A 20,486-nucleotide genomic window follows, 5' to 3' on the forward strand; every position below is an offset into this window, starting at 1 on the left:
GCTGGATTGAGAGTACAGACTAAAGACCGCTAGACCGCACTGCTTGTCGTGTCTCCGTTGCCCTTAGCCAAAGATCCAGGGCCCCTATTTATTGCAGGCCCCCCATCTTCCGTTCGCTGTCCACGTGTCCCACCAATCAGACGTCACTCCCTCGTTTGTCGCACAGCAGTCCGCACGTTCGCCGCGAACCGACGTCCCCACCTTCTTCTCCCGCGCACCCCGGGCAGTCACACCTGCCCGGTGCCGGCTACCACACGCCGTCGCACCCCCCGCGCCCCCCGTGATGGGGCGCTAGGCCCGCGCAACAGGCGTGCTACCGGGCCGACGACTTCCCCCGGCCATGGGCGCTGGCCGGCCACCGCCGTCGTGGCCTCGCACTGGGGCGCTACGCCCGCGCCCAACCGCGCATGGTGGCACTATTGGAAATTATGAAATTTCCGACCACCTGAAAGTGATCTTAAATCAACTCGAAAGTCTTGTTCCGACCACTTTTGGTATCCGGAAAAACCTTTGTTGCTATTTCCGACCACTTTTTGGTATCAACTTTATTTAAGATCACTTTGAGGTGGTCGGAAATGTCATAATTTCCAGTAGTGTGCGCTGGTCGCACCACCGGGCACGTGAGCCGCACCAAGCAAGGGCGCACCGCCCGAGCCGATTCTGCCCGTCGCTAGCGAGAGCTGCCGTCGGCGACGCTTCCTGACGACACCCCAAACCACTTCTCATTGACCAGCCCCCTCTTCCGGTCCATGCTCTTTACCCCGGCCCACCATGCATGCTTGTCTTCCCAGCCCAACAAGATTTGGACCAACCTCCTTCTTTCACCATCACCACTTGGACCAATACTTTCGCAATAATTATATATACACACACGTAATTGAAAATTAAAAATAATAATAATAAATCAGTTGATGAGCTTTGAACACCGTCAGCCGCCTTTTGACTACTTATCTAGGTAATCAATAAAAAGGGCATGGCATCCCATGCCCGTACATTGTTTGTCCCATGAAATTTTTTTATTTTTTTATTTTTTTATTTTTTGACAACCAAGCCTGCCGCCTAATCTATGGTGGGGTTACGGTAATCCGGAATCCCTCTATTTTTTTATTATTTTTTTTTTTTGGGTTTTGTTTTTAGTTTTGTGTGTATGACTGATTGACTGTATGTGTGTATAGAGAGAGCAGTAAGTTACCAACTTAACCTCCTCCGACAACTAATTGAGGTTGTTTATTTATTAGTTGTGTGGCCTTGATTTTTCAGTTAATTTAATTTATTTTCTTTTATACTTGTTGGTGTTTTTTTTTAACATTATACTTGTTGGTGTTAATTCAACTAATCGATATAAATGAAATAATTAATATGAATCCATACAAAATATTAAAAAAGAACACCAAATAAGTTGTGTGAAACCATCTCGTGAAACTTAGTCCATGAGACGGATATGAAAATGCAATTGTTATATCATGAGTCAAGGTTCATCTTGTATTGTGGACTCTTGTTTAAAAATTATGTGTGTAGTTGATATATTATGTACTTGCAGTTAATCGTTTATGTGCATGCAATTAATTGTAGGTACATAACATGTTAACTACAGACACATAAAATGGTAACTACAAACACATAAACTGTTAACTGTATGTACAAAATATGTTAACTACAGACACATAATATTTTATTAACATATTATGTGTCTGTAGGAGTTAATACCCAATTTAGAGTTCAACTATAGTGGTTTTTTTAGATTTAGTCCTAAACGTATTTTTGTGCTCAATTGAATGCTCGACTTTGATGATTTTATCTAATTGAGTCATTGGTTGCTAGAATCAATGATTAAATCAAGAAAAATTACTATAGTCGAGAGACTAAATTGGGTATTAACCACTATAGTCGAGGACTAATTTCGGTAAAACCACTATAGTCGCAGATTAAACTGGATATTAATAGAGGAGAAATTACTAAGGTACAGTTACAGAGGACCCAATTAGGTAAAAGTGTAAAACCATTGAAGTTGATGACCCATTTAAGCACCAAAAAAAAAAGATGTTTAAGACTAAATCGAGTAAAATTATTATAGTCGATGACTAAATTGGGTATTAACTCGTGTTTATAGTTAACATATATTGTACCTACCGTTAACAGTTTACGTGTCTGTAGTTAACATGTTATGTGCCTTCAATTTATTTATATGCACATAAATTATTAATGGCATGTACAAAATATGTAAACTACAGACACATAGCCTGAAGATTATTTTGGACCAAAATCCATAATACAAGGTAGACCCATAATTTGCCCTAAAAATGAGGTTTGACAATAGAGAATATGTTTAATTTTCAAAAGTATTATCTTTTACCCTAAAGTAACAAGTTACCATTTAAATTTGCCATGTTTTGATTCTAACAAGTAGAACTTCTCCCATTCTAGAAGAAGTTGATATCAGGATTTGAATGTCACTTTTTATATGAAATTTTAGATGATGTTTTTTTTTCAAAATTTTATATTTTAATAAATGTTATGTTCTTATTTTTATTTATATTTATGTAAAAAGAAAATCTAAATTTAATTATTACACAAAATTCTAATCTTTTCAAGACGGATCGTGAAATTAGGGAACCAGTTTCTAACATGGGACAACAACACTAATTATCATCAATAGTTATGCTGTGCAACCGAATGTACTATGCGCATGGTGCATACGGTTCAAAACGATATCGTTTTGATTAAAAACGCGCGTCTCACTTTAAAAAAAAAATCAGGTTCGACTCTCAGCAATAGCATTATTGTGGATATATAATTATGAAATTGTGGATATATAGTTATGAAATTGTGGTTATATAGTTATGAATTTATGGATATTTAGTTCATTCATTGTGGATATTTAGTTCAATCATATATTGTGGATATTTAGTTCATTCATTGTGGATTTTTACTTCATTCATTCATTTATTGTGGATTTTTACTTCATTCATTCATTCATTGTGAATTTTTACTTCATTCATTCACTGTGGATATATAGTTATGAAATTGTGGATATATAGTTATGAAATTGTGGTTATATAGTTATGAATTTATGGATATTTAGTTCATTCATTGTGGATATTTAGTTCAATCATATATTGTGGATATTTAGTTCATTCATTGTGGATTTTTACTTCATTCATTCATTCATTGTGGATTTTTACTTCATTCATTCACTGTGGATATATAGTTATGAAATTGTGGATCTATAGTTATGAAATTGTGGTTATATAGTTATGAATTTCTGGATATATAAAAATGCTATTGCCGGGAATTGAACCTGATTTCTTCTTTAAGTGGGACGCGCGTTTTTTTAACCAAAACGGCGCCGTTTTGCAACTGTATGCACCTTGCAAGGTGCATTCGGTTGCACAGCATAATTTGCGAATTATCATGGGTCTAGATTCTGGTTCATGATATGGACCAAGGCCCTTCATGCTAGTATGCTACTAACACGTACGTTGTACAAAGAGGCTTAAGCAACGCATGAAGATAACCAGCTTGATTGGCATGAGTGACGGTGCACTCTTATTCCTTAAGAGAGGACGGGAGTTTGAATTTTCTCTTGTATGAAGAAACCAATATGGGCAGCACAATGTCCCTTAATTGGGCCAGCTCGGTGCGAACGAAAATTAGTCTGAGTATGGTACGGGTTTAAAAGTGCCCAATAGTTATGCTGTGCAACCGTGTGCACCATGCATGGTGCACACGGTTGCAAAACGACGTCGTTTTGACTAAAAACGCACGTCTCATTTAAAAAAAAATTAGTTTCGATTCCCCTCAACAGCATTATGTTGTTCATTCATTGTGGATATTTAGTTCATTCATTCTGGATTTTTAGTTATTCATTCACTGTGGATATTTAGTTCATTCATTGTGGATTTATAATTCAAATTATGCACACAAAAAATGTTATTGCCAGGAATCGAACCTGATTTTTTTTAAGTGGGACGCGCGTTTTTAGTCAAAACGACGTCGTTTTTGCAACCGTGTGCACCATGATTTGCGAAAAGTGCCTCCTACAATTAATGTCTGCTCATGACACTTTGTATTACCCAATACTACTTACATGCATTCATATTTTAATTTTGAGAGGGAGTCCATGTAGTATTTTCCTTTTTGAAATTAAAAGAGTTAGTACCATCTCAGATATATAATGGGGTGGATTAGGGGCTGGGGGGCGACTGCCCTCATCACCTTCTGTAGATCCGCCTATGCATGTCTTGGCTTTGATTACACTTGTTAGGATCAAGCGCTTACCACTACATCAAAATTTATAGGTCTGAGCAAAAGCACAATTTTATTTCCTTATATATTGTCACCACATTTTTATAAATAGGGTGCTGAACTTGACCCTTCACCGACCTCAGCTCCACTGCAACAATCTTTCAAACTACCAATTGCTGGACTTGACCCTTCACCAGCTTCAGCCTAACATGTTTCTTAATATCGACTTCACACTTATTTATTAATTTTGAATTATATTGAAATGTGTTTGTTTTTGGTTTAGGTACATATAGTAATCAAATGTACTTGACTACTTTCGTGCACAATAATACATTTTGTGTAAATTAAAGGAAGTAAAATGCAAATTTATTTGAGAATTAAAATTTTACCCGTAGCACAACACACAAAAAGGTGCTATGTAATATCATACATAACGAGATAAGAAATTTCATAAGTGGATCGAACAATATTAAATGATTGAATTGATAAATATTACATAAAATAGAAATTACGAATACATCTCGGATGATGAAATGATAATGTTTAATACTTTAATACACCCTCGTAAATATTATTTAAACTTAAATGTTTAAATAACCCACGAAAAAAAAACACACACACACAAAATACTACATAGAGCTAATCAAATGGTGCTCTATAATTGCCTTAATAGAATGAGGAAAAATAAATAATAATAAGACAAATATGACACTCACATACATACACACCTTATAATATAATAATCAATTTAAATTTGTAACTGGCCTTGGCCTACTGATGGTGGGTAGCTATCAGTAGGTCATGATATTATTATGTGTTAGTGGTGGTGACCAAAAATAAATTCCCTTTTTGGCCATCACTAAATTTGATGTGCATTCAATAATAGCTCTTGCTCTAGCTAGGGATCCCAAAGAGAATCATCTACTTGGTCTTCATTGTCACTCATCATCTCATAGTCATTACTAAAAAACATAGACTCATTTGTCATACCGTCCCAAACCTTTGGTGAACCAAGTGGAATGTCATTTATGGCTTGAATTTGGCTCTGCGATAGTCCAATTGTGACGGGAGGAACATTACTCATACCAGAACCCGATGCCCCTTGTGTATCTCTCATGGACTGCTCAAGTTGAGAAGCAGCTTCTTGACCTGCCAAGCGGATATCCTCGGGGCTTGAGCTGGCTGGCCTCGGGAGGGCTTGTGCCCGACTCGGAAAATTCAGTCGAGCCAAAGGTCCCCTCAAGTGTAATGCAGCTGCATCGTAAGCCACTGCTGCCATTTCAGCCGTGGTGAAACTCCCTAACCAAATTCTGGTTTTCTTTCCAGGCTCGCGGATCTCCGACACCCATTTGCCCCACCTCCGCTTCCTAACTCCCCGGTAGGGCGACGACATGGCACCTCCGCCGGCCCTACCGCCAGTGTTACCATCCATGTAGTGTTTAATTAGTTTGTGCTAATGCTACACACTTGAGCTTAGGAAGCATGCAGTTGGAACATAATCTAGGTGCTAATTGTACTTCAATTCCCCTAACAGCCAGAAATCATTTGTATATATAGATGACAAATAAATTAAAGTCATCTTAAGCATGATTGTCACTTGTACAATAATTATTCGTTGAATGGAGCTTCCTGGTAGTTTCAAATCAGAGAGATATGGAAAACCCAAAATATATGTTTCGGATAGGACAGTATTATATTTTTCTCCTACCTAGGTTTGTGTGCGTTACAGTTTTGCATCAACAATTCAACATTCATCCATTAGGTGTTAAGCACGTTTATAAACTTTTTTTTTTATTCTTTATTTTCCTATTTATTTTTTATCCCTCTCTCAAATTGTCTTCTCTGAAGACTGATTATAAAATTTAAAAATATATATATATATTTCTTAATAAATTTATTTTTAACGTTCACCTCTGATTTGATATAAACATTCTTTATATTCATAGATTCTTTATGAATTGTCGAACCCCATCACAAGTTAGAAATTAATCTATTAAATAATTAAATACAAAAAAAAAAAATCAATTGGCTAGTGTCACATTATTAATGACCTTGTGGTTTAGTGACGTGAAGTGACTCTCCTAAATATGAGGTCATGGGTTTAAGCCTCACCCAGTAGGAGCGGTATTGACTCTTTGTGCTTCAATAGGTTGAAAAAATAATTATGAACAGATACTACATTGTACAGAGATAGTAGTACTAAAAAAAATAAATTTAGGTAAAAAAGTGACTGAAACACTTCTTTCAACTGTGATTAGATTATATTAAAACACATGTATGTGTCAATCCTGAAAGATTACTATTCTTGGGACAGTGTCTATGCCGGTTACTTAGTTTAACCTAAGTTTTTTGAGGTATCTCCTCTAGTCAAAGTTTTTAAAAAAGATTTAAAATAAAAATAATACAAAAGTTCATCCAATCATATCTGATCTAGTTGAAATTAATGTTTTCAATTCACATTAAAATTTTGTGGATAGAGAATAAGAGACAGTATATTAAAATGATTTTTCAAAAAAATCTGACAATAAAATAAACTTTAATTAATTAAAATTTAATAAGGTCATTATCAAAAAACAAGGGCATTGTATTAAAAAGAACAAATAGTAGAAGACCTATTTTCTGTACTGTTACAAGACGCGGTTTGACCATTGAGATGAGGTGTCAGGTTTTCAACACCATACAATGTAAGGACACCCATACCATCAACCTTTGTACTATAATATATATTAATATTAATATGATATCCAACATACTACTTAGCCAAAGGTGCTGAGAATTTATTTGGTCGAAATTCACTGTATTGTCTTTTTCGCTTTTATTTTTTGTACACTCATTCTTTTCAAAATCATTGTCGGACTCAATTTAAGACAAACTATTCAATGCTTATTCTACTTTAATTTATAATACCATCTAATTCATTTATAATAACTTATTGAACTTTTTTAAATGACCGAAACTCGTAGTCACTATTTGAGGGTGTGCACGGAATAAATCCTATTTTGTAATTATAACTGAAAAATTAAAGGAACACAAGAAAGCAAATCAACATAAGTTATCCATAACTGATTGGCTTAAACCAAGAATGACAATAGACCGCTCTAACTGAGAGTTGAACTTGAATGAGTGTTAGAGATTAAGTGATTAACAATGGGTTGTTTAGTCTAAGTAAATAGTTAAAGAATTTTATAATAATAAGATAATATTTTAGTCGGTTAAAGGTTTTTCTTTTTGTATTAATACTACAATGTGAAGGCTTTCAAGATCAGTTTAAAATTTGATAGTTTTAGTATAATTGTACAAGATTTTTCCCTTATTGAGTGCTAAGACTATGACCCTGTTTGGTAAAAAATTGGCCTATAGGTCAATTTTGGCTTATTTGACAACTATTAATTGTTTGATTTAGTTAAAATATCAATATAAATGTTTGGTTAATTAGCTTTTTGTAACTCCAAAAGGCTAAAATTCAAAAAGTTACTCCAAGCAACTTTTTCAATTAGCTTTTTATGAAAAGAAATTATACCAAACAGCTATCAGCTAACAGCTAATTTACCAAACACTTTTCTACAATCAGCTAATGTTACCAACTATTTATACCCTCTAATTAACACAATCAGCTAACAGCTAACAGCTAACAGCTATCAGCTAACAGCCATTTTACCAAACAGGGTTTATATATTTTTACATTTTGATTATTTATCATATAATTTCGACCAATGAGAGAGAGAGACTAGTAGCATGTTATAGCTTATATGCTTAATATGCTAATGCCCACTACCACATACTGAGTCTTTGATCGATCTTCATTACATTCTTATTATTCCCAAAATGTTGAATCCCCAACCCCAAAGGTCCTCACATTCCAGCCCGCCAGAACATCTGAAGAATGTAAATTATGGTAACTCACCTGAACACATATGTTAGATCTTTACTTACTACATACAAGGAACCTCCATCACTTTAAGAGGTTGCTCTCACTCTGCCGCTGGTAAGACTTAATTCCGGGTCATTGTTTTCAAACTTCACCCTTATGACCAACTGAGTTGTCCATACGAGCATCTTCATTACATTCTTGATAGGCGAGTACGTGTTCTTGATTAAAATATTTTTGTATATTTATCATTTGGTCGGGTTGTATTAACCTTGAACCTTCATTGCATATATAATAAACTGCTTATTTATATTTGGGTCATTGTAACGTACACAAGCAAATATTATAAATCCAATAATAACTAATTATGAAATCATTTTTTTAACCATTTTTTTTAGACAAACTATCTTATGTGGTGGAAAGAAGCCATGAAATTAGAGAGAGATGCTACTCTTAATTTGGACTTATGCACGATTTTTGATAAAGTTTTAGAAAAGACCACCACATATTGCGTCTAGCGCACGAACCACACCAACATGCCTATGACAATTGCTGCATAGTTCTTTAATCCCTTTCTCTTTTTTGATTGGTCTGACAAAACACCCAGCTTTAAATTTTACTAAAGCAATTGCTCTTATTACATCATTATTATCATATAAATTGATCTATTTATCATTTTATTTTATCATTGTCATATCATCCTTCATGCTTTTTACTTTTCTCGACCATATATAACCCTTTTTGTCCATCCAATGCATAAACTTTTCCCCAGTTAAACCCACCCTCCTATGTCACACCAAAAGGATTAAGGGCTTGTTTGGTTATCAACCGTTAGAGGTTAGCGGTTATCAGATAGTGAATTATATTAGAGGATTTAATCAGCAAATTGTATTAGCGGTTTGTAAAAAAACGTTTGGTAAAACTAGCTGTTTAAATTAGCGGTTAACATGTAAAATGACCATAAGGATATACATTATAATTTATAATAATAATAAATTTAATATTTTTTTTTATAAATAGGGGCGTTTTGGAGAAAATTTAATTTTTGCCAAAACGTCATCAACTGCAAACCGCTGCCTAACCAAATATTTTTTTTTTACCAAAAATGACAAATCCGCCAATAACCAAACATGGCCTAAAAAGCTTACCATCTTTGCTCACTACAACAACGAAACCAAAAAAAAAAAAAAAAAAAAAAAAAAGGAAAAAAAAAATGACAAAATCTGCCGACGAATTCAAGTACATCCCCCTTATCCAAAAATTAAAATTCATAAGCCCTCCCCCACCAATAAAATAAAAGCTTTCGTGAGAAAAAAAAAAAAAACAAAACAAAATCAAAATTAATTTTGGGATCATTATTCTGTAATTTAGTCAGTATTGTAAAAATTGTGCCTAAACGTCACCCAACATTTTAATTAGCGTCAAATCGGCCGTGTCGGCCAAATTAACTCATTTGACTCGGCCGAGTTATTTTTGGTTTTAATTTTTATTTTTATTTTTTAAAAATTCTAGAGCCATGTGTAATAATTTTTTATTTGTGTGTGTAATATATATATATATATATATATATATATATATATATATATATATATATATACATACATATATATATATATATATACATACATATATATATATATACATACATATATATATATACATACATATATATATATATATACATATATATATATATATATATATATATGTATGTATGTATATATATATATATGTATGTATATGTATGTATATATATATATATATATATATATATATATATATATATATATATATATATATATATATATATATATATATATATATATATATATATATATATATATGGCGTCCCACTAGCGCCTAGTGTATTTTGCAATCTTGAATTTAGTATCAAAATTTACAATTTTGGTATAATTTCAATTAATTTTTTTTTATATCCAAAATATTAAACTCAACTTGATAATATACTTGTCATACATTAGATACAATGGCCGATGCCAAGCACTTTGTGCTTAGATGGCATGTAGTGACTCTTCCATATGGAAGGTCATGAGATCGGGTCTTAGTGAATGCGGTGTTGACTCTTTATGATTCAACAGGTTAGATTGAAAAAGTATAGATGAACAGATACTACAATGTATGGTCGATATCTTATGAAACAAGCACAAACACTTGCCGTATATACGTTAGGCGCCAATTTTTTATTTTTCATTTATTTATTTTTATTTTTTTTAAGAAAAATAAATTTAAAAAATTAATAAAAATTATAAAATTCACTAATAAAACATAAGGTTCCTCTATTCTTTTCTTATAAATTATTTACGTAAGTGGTTGTAAAATCGTTCAAAATATTGTTGAAACAATCTAAATATATAAAAATAATAATTAAAATTAAGAGCAAAAGAAGCATTTTTTGGAAAAATTAGAGGTCCAATTGTCATTGAATATAAATAAATTGAGAATTTTATGAAATCAATCCGTACATAAGTACATTATAATATTGGAAGTCAATTCAAGTTAATTCTCTCTAGGGTTTACTAGGTTTTTCCGCTCTCTCTCTTGTGTTTCAAGGTTTTCCGGCGTAAATCGGGCGTTCTCTCCGGGTATTGTGTCGGCGTAACAGTGATGGAAGGGACGGAGCAAGAAGCGGCGACGCAGCAGGCGGTGGCGGCGTTGGGCCGCCGATGGGCGGACGTGGCCTTGGATGACGAAGAAGACGATGCTTTTGTGCCGGTGGTGGAGGAAGGCGCTGAACGGCCGGCCGAGGTAGCACCAACGTGGCGGCTAATTGGTAGGTTCCTAACTACCAAGCTTGTGAAGGCGGAGTACATGAGTCAGGTCATGGCTTCTGTTTGGCAGCCGGTGAAGGGGGTTCGGGTCTCAGAATTGCAACCGGGGCTGTTTCTCTTTGTGTTCTTCCATGACACGGACATTCAGTTGGTTCTAGATGGTGGTCCACGGTCCTTTGAGAACCACACTTTTGTTTGCAAACAAATCCACGATGGTGAGATACCGGTCTCAGTACCGCTGGACTCGGTTGATATGTGGATACAGGTGCATGACTTGCCGCTGGGCTATACCTCGGATCTTATTTTGGAGCAGGTAGGAAATTTTTTGGGTGTTTTTATCAAGATTGATGATAGGTTCGCGAATGCACCTTGGAAGACGTTCTACCGGATTAGGGTTTCAATCTCGGTCTTGAGACCGCTAAAACGGCGTATGAAACTAATGAAGAGGGATAAAATGACTTGTTGGGTAAATTTCAAATATGAAAGATTACATAACTTTTGTTACTTCTGTGGTATGATGGGGCATCTTCATAAGTACTGTTTGAAGGCGTGGGATGCAAAACTACCGGTAGAGCAATATCCGTATGATGAGAGTTTACGTGCTGGTTTTAGAAAAGGACCACGAAAAGTGGGTGCTTCGTGGCTACTTGATATGAATGGCAACCCGATGACAGGAACACAGCCAGATATGGTACATAGGCCACGGGTTGATGGGCAGGAAGGGGGGCCAACTGGGCTTTCACGTGACCAGGTGGAAGGTGATGTGGTCACGGCTGCGAGCAAGAGAAGAAGGGCTGAGGCCAATGATGGGGGTGATGCGAGAGTTGGTGGAGATGTGATTATGACAGAGATCCAAAAAAACTTATCCATGGCGGGTTCTGGTTCCCAGACCCGCCCGTCATTATGAGTACTATCAGCTGGAACTGTCGTGGCTTGGGCAATCCACGAACAGTTCGAGAATTAACGGACCTTGCGTCCAAAAAGAAGCCTGATTTTATTTTTCTTATGGAAACAATGGTGCAACGAGTACATGCTGAAAGAATTCGTGTCACCCTTGGTTTTGAGGGACTTTTTTATGTTGATCCGACACCGCAGGGTGGTGGTGGTTTAGCACTGTTATGGCAGAAGAATAATACCGCAAGTTTATTGAGTTACTCTAGAAATCACATTGATATTGAAGTAAAAATGTCTAGCTTTCCGAGGTGGAGAATGACATGTTATTATGGCTACTCTCAGCGTCATAGGAGGGCAGAAGCATGGGAGTTGATAAAGTCCTTTGCATCCCGGTCCACCTTACCATGGGTTATGATTGGGGATTTTAATGATCTCCTATTCCAGCACGAGAAGAGAGGAGGTAATCCACACCCTAATAATCTCCTACGCGGCTTTGGGGAGACTATTGACCAGTGTGGCTTGACTCAGTTGCAGATGGAGGGTTACCGGTTTACTTGGGAAAAAGGAAAGGGTACGCCAGCTTGCATTGAAGAACGATTGGATAAGGTATTAGCATCTAATGATTGGCGTGACATTGTGCCTGGGGCTAGGGTGATTAATAATCTAATGAGGAGGTCGGATCATTCTGCATTATTTTTGAGTGTCTATGGACTGTTACAAAACGGAGGAGGAGGAAGGAGAGGGTTTCGGTTTGAAATGGCCTGGTTGTATGATGATGGATGCAGGAATGTGGTGGAGAAGTCGTGGGAGGAGGGGAGGAGTGAAGGGATCCAGGACTGTATAACACACTGTGGGAACAAATTGTCAAGATGGGGCGGAGACCGGTACCATAAATTTGGTGAAAAAATCAGACACCTGCGGAAGCAACAGTTACATCTTAGGGGTCGTACTGATTTGGCATCCTTGAATGAATTCCAGCGCCTGGAAGGAATTCTGAGTAATATGGAGATCCAAGAAGATGCTTACTGGAGGCAAAGGGCAAAACAACACTGATTAAGGAATGCGGATGCTAATACGAAATTCTATCACAGGTACGCCTCTCATCGTAAGAAGAAAAATACTATTTATAAACTTATGAATGATAGTGGGGATTGGGTGGAAGGTGATGCTATGAGTGCAGTTATTTTGGATTATTTTAGCCATATATTTTCTTCCTGTAACCCGTTGAATGGTGACAATCTGTTTTCTGGAGTATCCCCGGGTAACCCAGGATCAAAATGAGTCATTATTACGACCCTTTGAGATATTTGAGGTTAAAGATGCTCTATTTGCGAGGCCCCTGACAAAGCACCTGGACCAGATGGTATGAACCCAGGATTTTATCAACAATTCTGGGATATAGTTGGTAGTGATGTTGCGGCATTTATAGTGGATTGCCTAAACAACCGTGTTTTGCCCCCCAATTTGAATGATACAGATGTGGTACTCATCCCCAAGAAGAAAACCCCTCAAGTGGTAGCAGATTTTCGCCCGATAGCATTAAGCAATGTAATATACAGGATAATGGCTAAGATGATTACCCAGAGAATGAAGCCGTTAATGGGAGATTTAATTTCTGCATCCTAGAGTGCTTTTATACCAGACAGGCTGATTACTGATAATATTCTTGTAGCTGCGGAAGTAGGGCACTACCTGAATAGAAAACAATGCGGGGCAGTAGGATGGAGTGCACTCAAGCTGGATATGGCCAAAGCTTATGACCGCATGGAATGGCCCTTCCTCCGTGGGATGTTGTTAGCTTTGGGCTTTGATGATAGATGGGTTGGGTTACTTATGTTGTGTGTGACCACTGTGTCGTATAGCTTTATGATAAATGGCGCTCGCAGTACCTCCATTACACCCACGCGTGGCCTCCGCCAGGGAGACCCATTATCTCCGTATTTATTTATCATATGTGCAGAGGGGCTCTCACTATTATTGCAACAGGTGCAGAATAGAGGTTTAATACATGGTTGCAGGGTTGCTAGAGGCGCACCACCGATCTCTCACTTATTTTTTGCAGATGATAGCCTACTGTTTTTTAGAGCAAACAGACACGAAGCATCTGAAATAAAGAATTGTTTACAGTTATATGAGAGCTTATCTGGCCAGAAAGTAAACTACCACAAATCCAGCATATGCTACAGCAGGAATACAGGGCAGAATGATAAAGATATGGTGGCACAAATACTGGGGGTTACACAAGCCCCCAACTTTGGGAAATATCTGGGGCTGCCTTCTTTTGTCGGACGGAACAAAAAGGCGGCATTCGCATACATTGAGGATAAAATTAAGCAAAGGGTTGGATCTTGGAATAAGAAGTTGCTAACGCAGGCCGGGAAGGAAATATTGTTGAAAAGTGTGGCCCAGGCAATGCCAACTTTTTCAATGAGTGTTTTTCTTCTACCAATAACTGTTTGTACGACTATTGAGCGTACTATGAACCGGTACTGGTGGGGGTCGGGTACGGATCGTGGCATACATTGGAAAGCCTGGGATAAATTGTGTATCCCAAAGAAATATGGTGGACTGGGATTCAAAGATCTAAGGGCATTTAATTTGGCAATGTTAGGAAAGCAGGCATGGAGGCTGCTCACTAACACAGACTCATTGGTAGCCAAAGTTTATAAAGCAAGATATTATCCAAAGGATACTTTCCTAGAGGCAACTATAGGAAATAATCCAAGTTTTTGTTGGCGCAGTATCATGGCAGCGAAGGATCTAGTATGTGGTGGCATAAGAAGAAGAGTTGGGAATGGAAGTTCTACCTTGATATGGGAGCATCCCTGGCTAAATGATGAACTGGACCCTATGATTCACACGGAAATGTCGCAATATCTGTCTGGGGCCAAAGTAATAGGGCTAATTGATCGCGATACAGGCACCTGGGATCCGCATATATTGGCAGATATTTTCCAACCAAGTGATATACCCAGAATTCAGAGTATACCAATTGCCCCTGAGTATGATGATATATGATATTGGTATGGTGACCCTAATGGATGTTATTCAGTCAAGAGTGGCTACAGGCATATAGTGGGGAGTTATGAGCATAATTCTAATGGTATTTTTAATGAATGGTTATCCCTATGGAAATTAAAAATACCACCAAAGTGGAAGACATTCTTGTGGAGAGCTATTTGTGATATCCTTCCTACCACAAACAATCTGCTTATAAAGAGAGTGGATGTTAACCCATTGTGTGCCATGTGTGGAAATGTGAATGAAGATACCATGCATGCATTAGTTTTGTGTGACTATGCACACTCCATTTGGGCAAAATCCAACCTTCCAATCCCCAATATTATCACAAATATTTTCCATGAATGGTTTAGTGCAATCTTGAATGTTCTAGACTTTGATGAAATTGTTTATGCAGCTGCAATTTTATACCATCTTTGGAGGGCCAGAAACGGAGCGGTTTGGGATGCCTGCCTACCAACACCAACGAAATTATTGTCAGTGGCGGCTGCCACAATGAAAGCTTGGAAGAATATTCACCACCGCCACTTGCCGTCACAGCCACGGACCGCCAGCCACCACGTCGCTGCCGAACAGCACCCACTGCCGCCGCTAGGACCGAAGGCCGAGCCTGCCGGGAACGGACTGCCGTCGCTGCAAGCTGCCGCTTCGGAATCCGTGATTGGCGAGATGATGACACCCGTCAAATGTTATGTGGACGCGAGTTATCATCGAGGAACCAATGTCGCGGCTGTTGGTACGGTACTCCTCAATGCCAATGGCCACTACATATCCGCCTTTAACGCCCCGTTAGCAGGTTGCCACTCACCGCTCATGGCCGAGGCTTTGGCATGCAAAGAAGCTTTATCATGGCTTAAGAGGAGGAATGAGCGATCTATACGGATTGTCAACAGTTACAGTGCTACTTATCTGGGCCACCACCCACGTTACGCTCGCATTTAGGTTATGCCATCGATAGTTGCAAAACCTATATGTCTGCCTTTAATTATTGTTCAGTGCTTTATATTCCTAGATTACAGAATTTATTAGCTCATACTTTAGCTACTTCAGCACTTAATTTCAATACTGCTATGTACTGAAACAATGTTCCACCAGACTCTATTTTAACTCTTCTATAAATACAACCGCCAGGTTGACTTTCAAAAAAAAAAAAAAGATCTTTTTTAATTAACCTTTAAAAATTAACTACAAATACACCATACATTAAAATTTTAGCATTAATTAGAATATTAATAAATTAGCATTGACTTTAAAAAATTTAACCAAAAATTTCATAAATATTTAATTTTTAGGAAACACGACACATTCGTCCATGAATTATAGAAAAATAACAAATTATTCTTCCTTAGTTATATCATTACTACTTTTTGTCACCCAATTGTCATTGAAGTGACGTCTTTTAATCGATCATAATAGAACTCAGTGACGAAAAGTCATTTCACAAAAAATTGAAAGATGAAAAGTAACAAACAAAAAAACAAATTAAAAAAAAATCTATAATGAAGTTATTTTCCCAAATTTCTATCATTAACAAGCCTAAAATAAAGAAGTTTTTGAATTTTCTTTCCTTACTTTCTGCATCAAAGGTGTTGCGCTACTTCTAAACACATAAACGAGCTAGGGAAGGACACCTAGGGGAGATGTGTGTATTTGGTCCTGTTTGGTAATATACTTAGTTTATTGGTAAATTTTGATTTATATAACCACTATTAATTGTTTGACTTAGTTAAAAAATCAATATATATAAGTGTTTGGTTAATTAGTTTTTTTGGTAACTCTAAAATGCTAAAATTCAAAAAGCTGCTCAAAGCAACTTTTTCAATTAGTTTTTTATACTAAATTTATACTAAATAGCTATCAGCTAACAACTAATTTATCAAACACTTTTTTACAATCAACTAATAACTAACAGTCATTTACCAAACAGAGCCTTTATATAATAGTTCCTTTAAAATTATAGATTATTTGAAAACAAAATATTAATTTTATCTTTTTAGAAAATGTCATATATATGCACATATCTATATTGATGATCCCACTAAAACAACATCGTAGGAGACAAATGACCCCACTAGAGTACTAGACCATTAGGATCACAACCGAAAGTCAAAAAACACTTTTTGATTCTCTTTCTTTCTGTGTCAATTTTCCATCTATCAACAAAATCCAAAAATTATTCTTTATAATGAACCTTGAACTTGGACATTCTATACTTTCTAGTGTGTATAATGCAATTAACTTCATACCCAAAAAAAACCAGGACTATGTGGTCCAGTGGTATCCGGGTTAGACTTCCATTCGGAAGGTTGTGAGTTCGAGCCTCAGTGGAGGCGTTATTAGCTCTTTGTGTTTCAGTAGGTTGAGAAAGTAAAATGTGATTTATATGAACAGATACTACAATATAATGAGGACAATATATTATAGAGGACTGTGACTACAGATGTAGTGTGTGCCATTAGTATGTATATCGTGTGCATGATACCAATTTGTCGTGTGCCTATTATTTGTCCGTACAGTCCTCTATATATTGATATCATATCCTCATGTGAACGCAACTTTGTATGCATACACAGATTTTGGTTCCTGTGAGGTCATGTCTTCCCATGCGGTCAGTGCGGCATACACCATTAAGTATGTATAAATGCACCATACAGTGTTCGAAAATACACCACACATAATGGTGTATTTACGAACACTGTGTGGTGCATTTTTGCATACCTAATGGTGTATGCCGCACTGACCGCACGGGAAGACCTGACCTCACAGGAACCTGACCCTATATATATATATATATATATATATATATATATATATATATATATATATATATATATATATATATATATATATACAAAGTTGCGTTCACATGAGGACATCAATATATAGAGGACTGTGCGGACAAATAATGGGCACACGACAAATTGGTATCATGCACAAAATTTAATACACAATGACACACTAGCATACATGTAAACAAGGTTTCGAACCCAGGCTCTATTAATTAACAAATGTATGCACGCGACATACAAACTGTGGCACACGACTACATTCGGTCATGCACACGACACACAGACTAATGGCACACACTACATATGTCCTCACAATCCTCTATAATATAGTTGTCCTCATTTGAATACACTTATATATATACTAGTTTTTTACGCGCATTGCGCGATTGGGATAATACCCAATTTTTTTTTTTAAATACGTACTTCAAAGTATATCAAGGCAAGATTATATTGGAATTGTTCATGGATAGATAATTGAATGTTAAATTTGCGTATTTAAATAAGCAAATCTAAGTTTACAAATGCAAGATAATATAGTCAAGATTGATTATAATTGTCAATTATAGATTTATAGGTATGGTTGAAACCAAATACGGGACATAAGGGAGAGCAAATAAAAATTAGGGCATACAATATTAAATATATACTAATATTGAAGAGCTAACTGCTGATTGCCAAACAAGGACATTGCGAGATTGTTTCCCACTTCAATTTGTTGTGTGATTTGAATACTCTTTTTTCTCAATAAATCCCCCAAGTAGTTAATATGATTGGTTTAATTATATTTTTTTATTTTTTAAAACAATTATTATTATTATTATTATTATTATTATTATTATTATTATTATTATTATTATTATTATTATTATTATTATAATTATTATTATTATTGTTAAATATATGTATACCCTCATGTCATTTTACATATTAATCTAAACATTTATTTTTTTCAAATATCTTTTTACCAATCATTGATATAATTCGCTGGTCAAATTCGCTAATATAATCCGCTAACGCTAACCGTTAACTGCTGATTATCAAACAAGGACATTGCGAGTAGTTCTCATTTCAATTTGTTGTGTGATTTGAATACTTTCGTTGTCAACAAATACCTCGAGTAGTTATATGATTGGCTTTATTAATTATATTGTTTTAATTTTTTTCATGGTATTAATAAAATACTTGGTAAATTAATATATAGCATTACTTTGTATTATAACTTTGATATTTAATTAAAAAATAGTGCACAAAAAAGATAATAGACAATGTAGTGAATATAATCAATTAATGAATTAGTACATTGGAGAAATATAAAGACAATATAACTAATAAAATTATTTCTCTTAACGAATTTATTGATAATGAATAATTTTTTTTAATAAAGACATTCTAGGGACAATGTAGCGACTATAATCAATTGATGAATTTGAATGTAAAGAATTTTTATATTGGAGAAAAATAAATACAATATAACTAATGAAATTATTTTCTCTTATTTAATTTATTGATAATGAATAATTTTCTTTGAATAATGACATTGTAGACACATAATTCTAAATTAAAGAAATGCATATGTATTATTTTTTGTTGGGATGGGGTTCGAACCTAAGACCTTTCTTATAGAGTACTAATTATGTCAATTTTGATTGGGATGGGGTTCGAACTTAAGAACTTTCTTATTGAAATCAATGAGAAAGTTAACGGTGAACTAACAGAAATTAACGGAAAAGATAATATTTAATGGAAAAGTTAACGGAAAATCATATTCATTAAGGATAAATTAGGAAATCTTATGGAAAAATTAAAATCTGATCAATCTGAGCCATTTATTTGATTAAAAAATTTGACCGCCATTTTTTCTACCCATTATAGGCCTAACTCTCTTGGGCTCTTATTAGTATAGTAGATAATATAATAAAATTATTTCTCTTATTTAATTTATTGATAATGAATTTTTTTTTTTTTTGAATAAAGGCATTGTGGACACATAATTCTAAATTAAAGAAATGCATATGTATTATTTTTTGTTGTAACTACTAAATTATTATTTATATTATTTAATAAGAGTAAATTATGCCAACTTTGATTTGGATGAGGTTCGAACCTAAGATCTTTTTTTTTTTATTGAAATCAATGAGTAAGTTAACGGTGAACTAACGGCAATTCTTAAAATTTTAACGGAATTAGTAACGATGTGTGGGTATTTTAGGAAATTTTAGTGTAAAATTTAAATCTGATCAATCTTTTAATCAATCTGGGCCATTCATTTGATTAAAATCTGTGACCGCCATTTTTTCTACCCATTATAGGCCTAACTCTCTTGGGCTCTTATTAGTATATATATATATATATATATATATATATATATATATATATATATATATATATATATATATATATATATATAGTCAAGTTCCAGTGCGGCTATGTCTTAACATGCAGCTGGTGCGATCGCACCATTAGATATACAAAAACGCACCAATAGTGTTACGAAACGCACAACAATGAAATGCACCAATGCACCACAAAAATCACCACACATCAAAAAAAAAAAAAATGCACCATACATCACCACATCAAATGGTGCGTTTTCGAACACTATGCAGTGCGTTATTGTGTACCTAATGGTGCATTTTGTGGTGCATTTATTTGTTGTGCATTTCATAGCACTATTGGTGCTTTTTGCATAGCTAATGGTGTGTGTGTGTGTGTGTAGAGGGTGAGGTCCTATGAGAACCAATCTCCCCACGAGTCCATGTGAACCAATCTCATCCACTAATAAAATAGATCTATGGATGAGATTAATTGGGATTAAAAACGCGTGTGTCCATAAATGACATTATAATGTGTGCATATTAAGCATATGCTGTGTGCAACATA

The 20,486-nt window shown here is 35.4% G+C and overlaps 1 protein-coding gene and 1 long non-coding RNA gene across 2 annotated transcripts; both read right to left on the reverse strand.

Moving 5' to 3' along the window:
* Nucleotides 1-4,810: 4,810 nt before the first annotated feature.
* Nucleotides 4,811-5,750, reverse strand: LOC109148718 (ethylene-responsive transcription factor ERF021-like). The gene has a single exon (XM_019296451.1). It carries the CDS (start codon nucleotides 5,675-5,677, stop codon nucleotides 5,144-5,146), a length of 534 nt encoding a protein of 177 aa, XP_019151996.1. The 5' UTR covers nucleotides 5,678-5,750; the 3' UTR covers nucleotides 4,811-5,143.
* LOC109148719 lies at nucleotides 4,852-20,157 on the reverse strand. The gene is made up of 3 exons (XR_002048847.1): nucleotides 20,082-20,157; nucleotides 8,650-8,653; nucleotides 4,852-4,874 (listed from the first exon to the last, which is right to left on the reverse strand). It is a non-coding gene; the product is annotated as an uncharacterized LOC109148719 (long non-coding RNA).
* Between the last annotated feature and the right edge of the window lie 329 nt (nucleotides 20,158-20,486).

Source organism: Ipomoea nil, unplaced genomic scaffold (genome assembly GCF_001879475.1).
Source record: "Ipomoea nil cultivar Tokyo-kokei standard unplaced genomic scaffold, Asagao_1.1 scaffold2144, whole genome shotgun sequence".
Lineage (NCBI taxonomy): Eukaryota > Viridiplantae > Streptophyta > Magnoliopsida > Solanales > Convolvulaceae > Ipomoea > Ipomoea nil.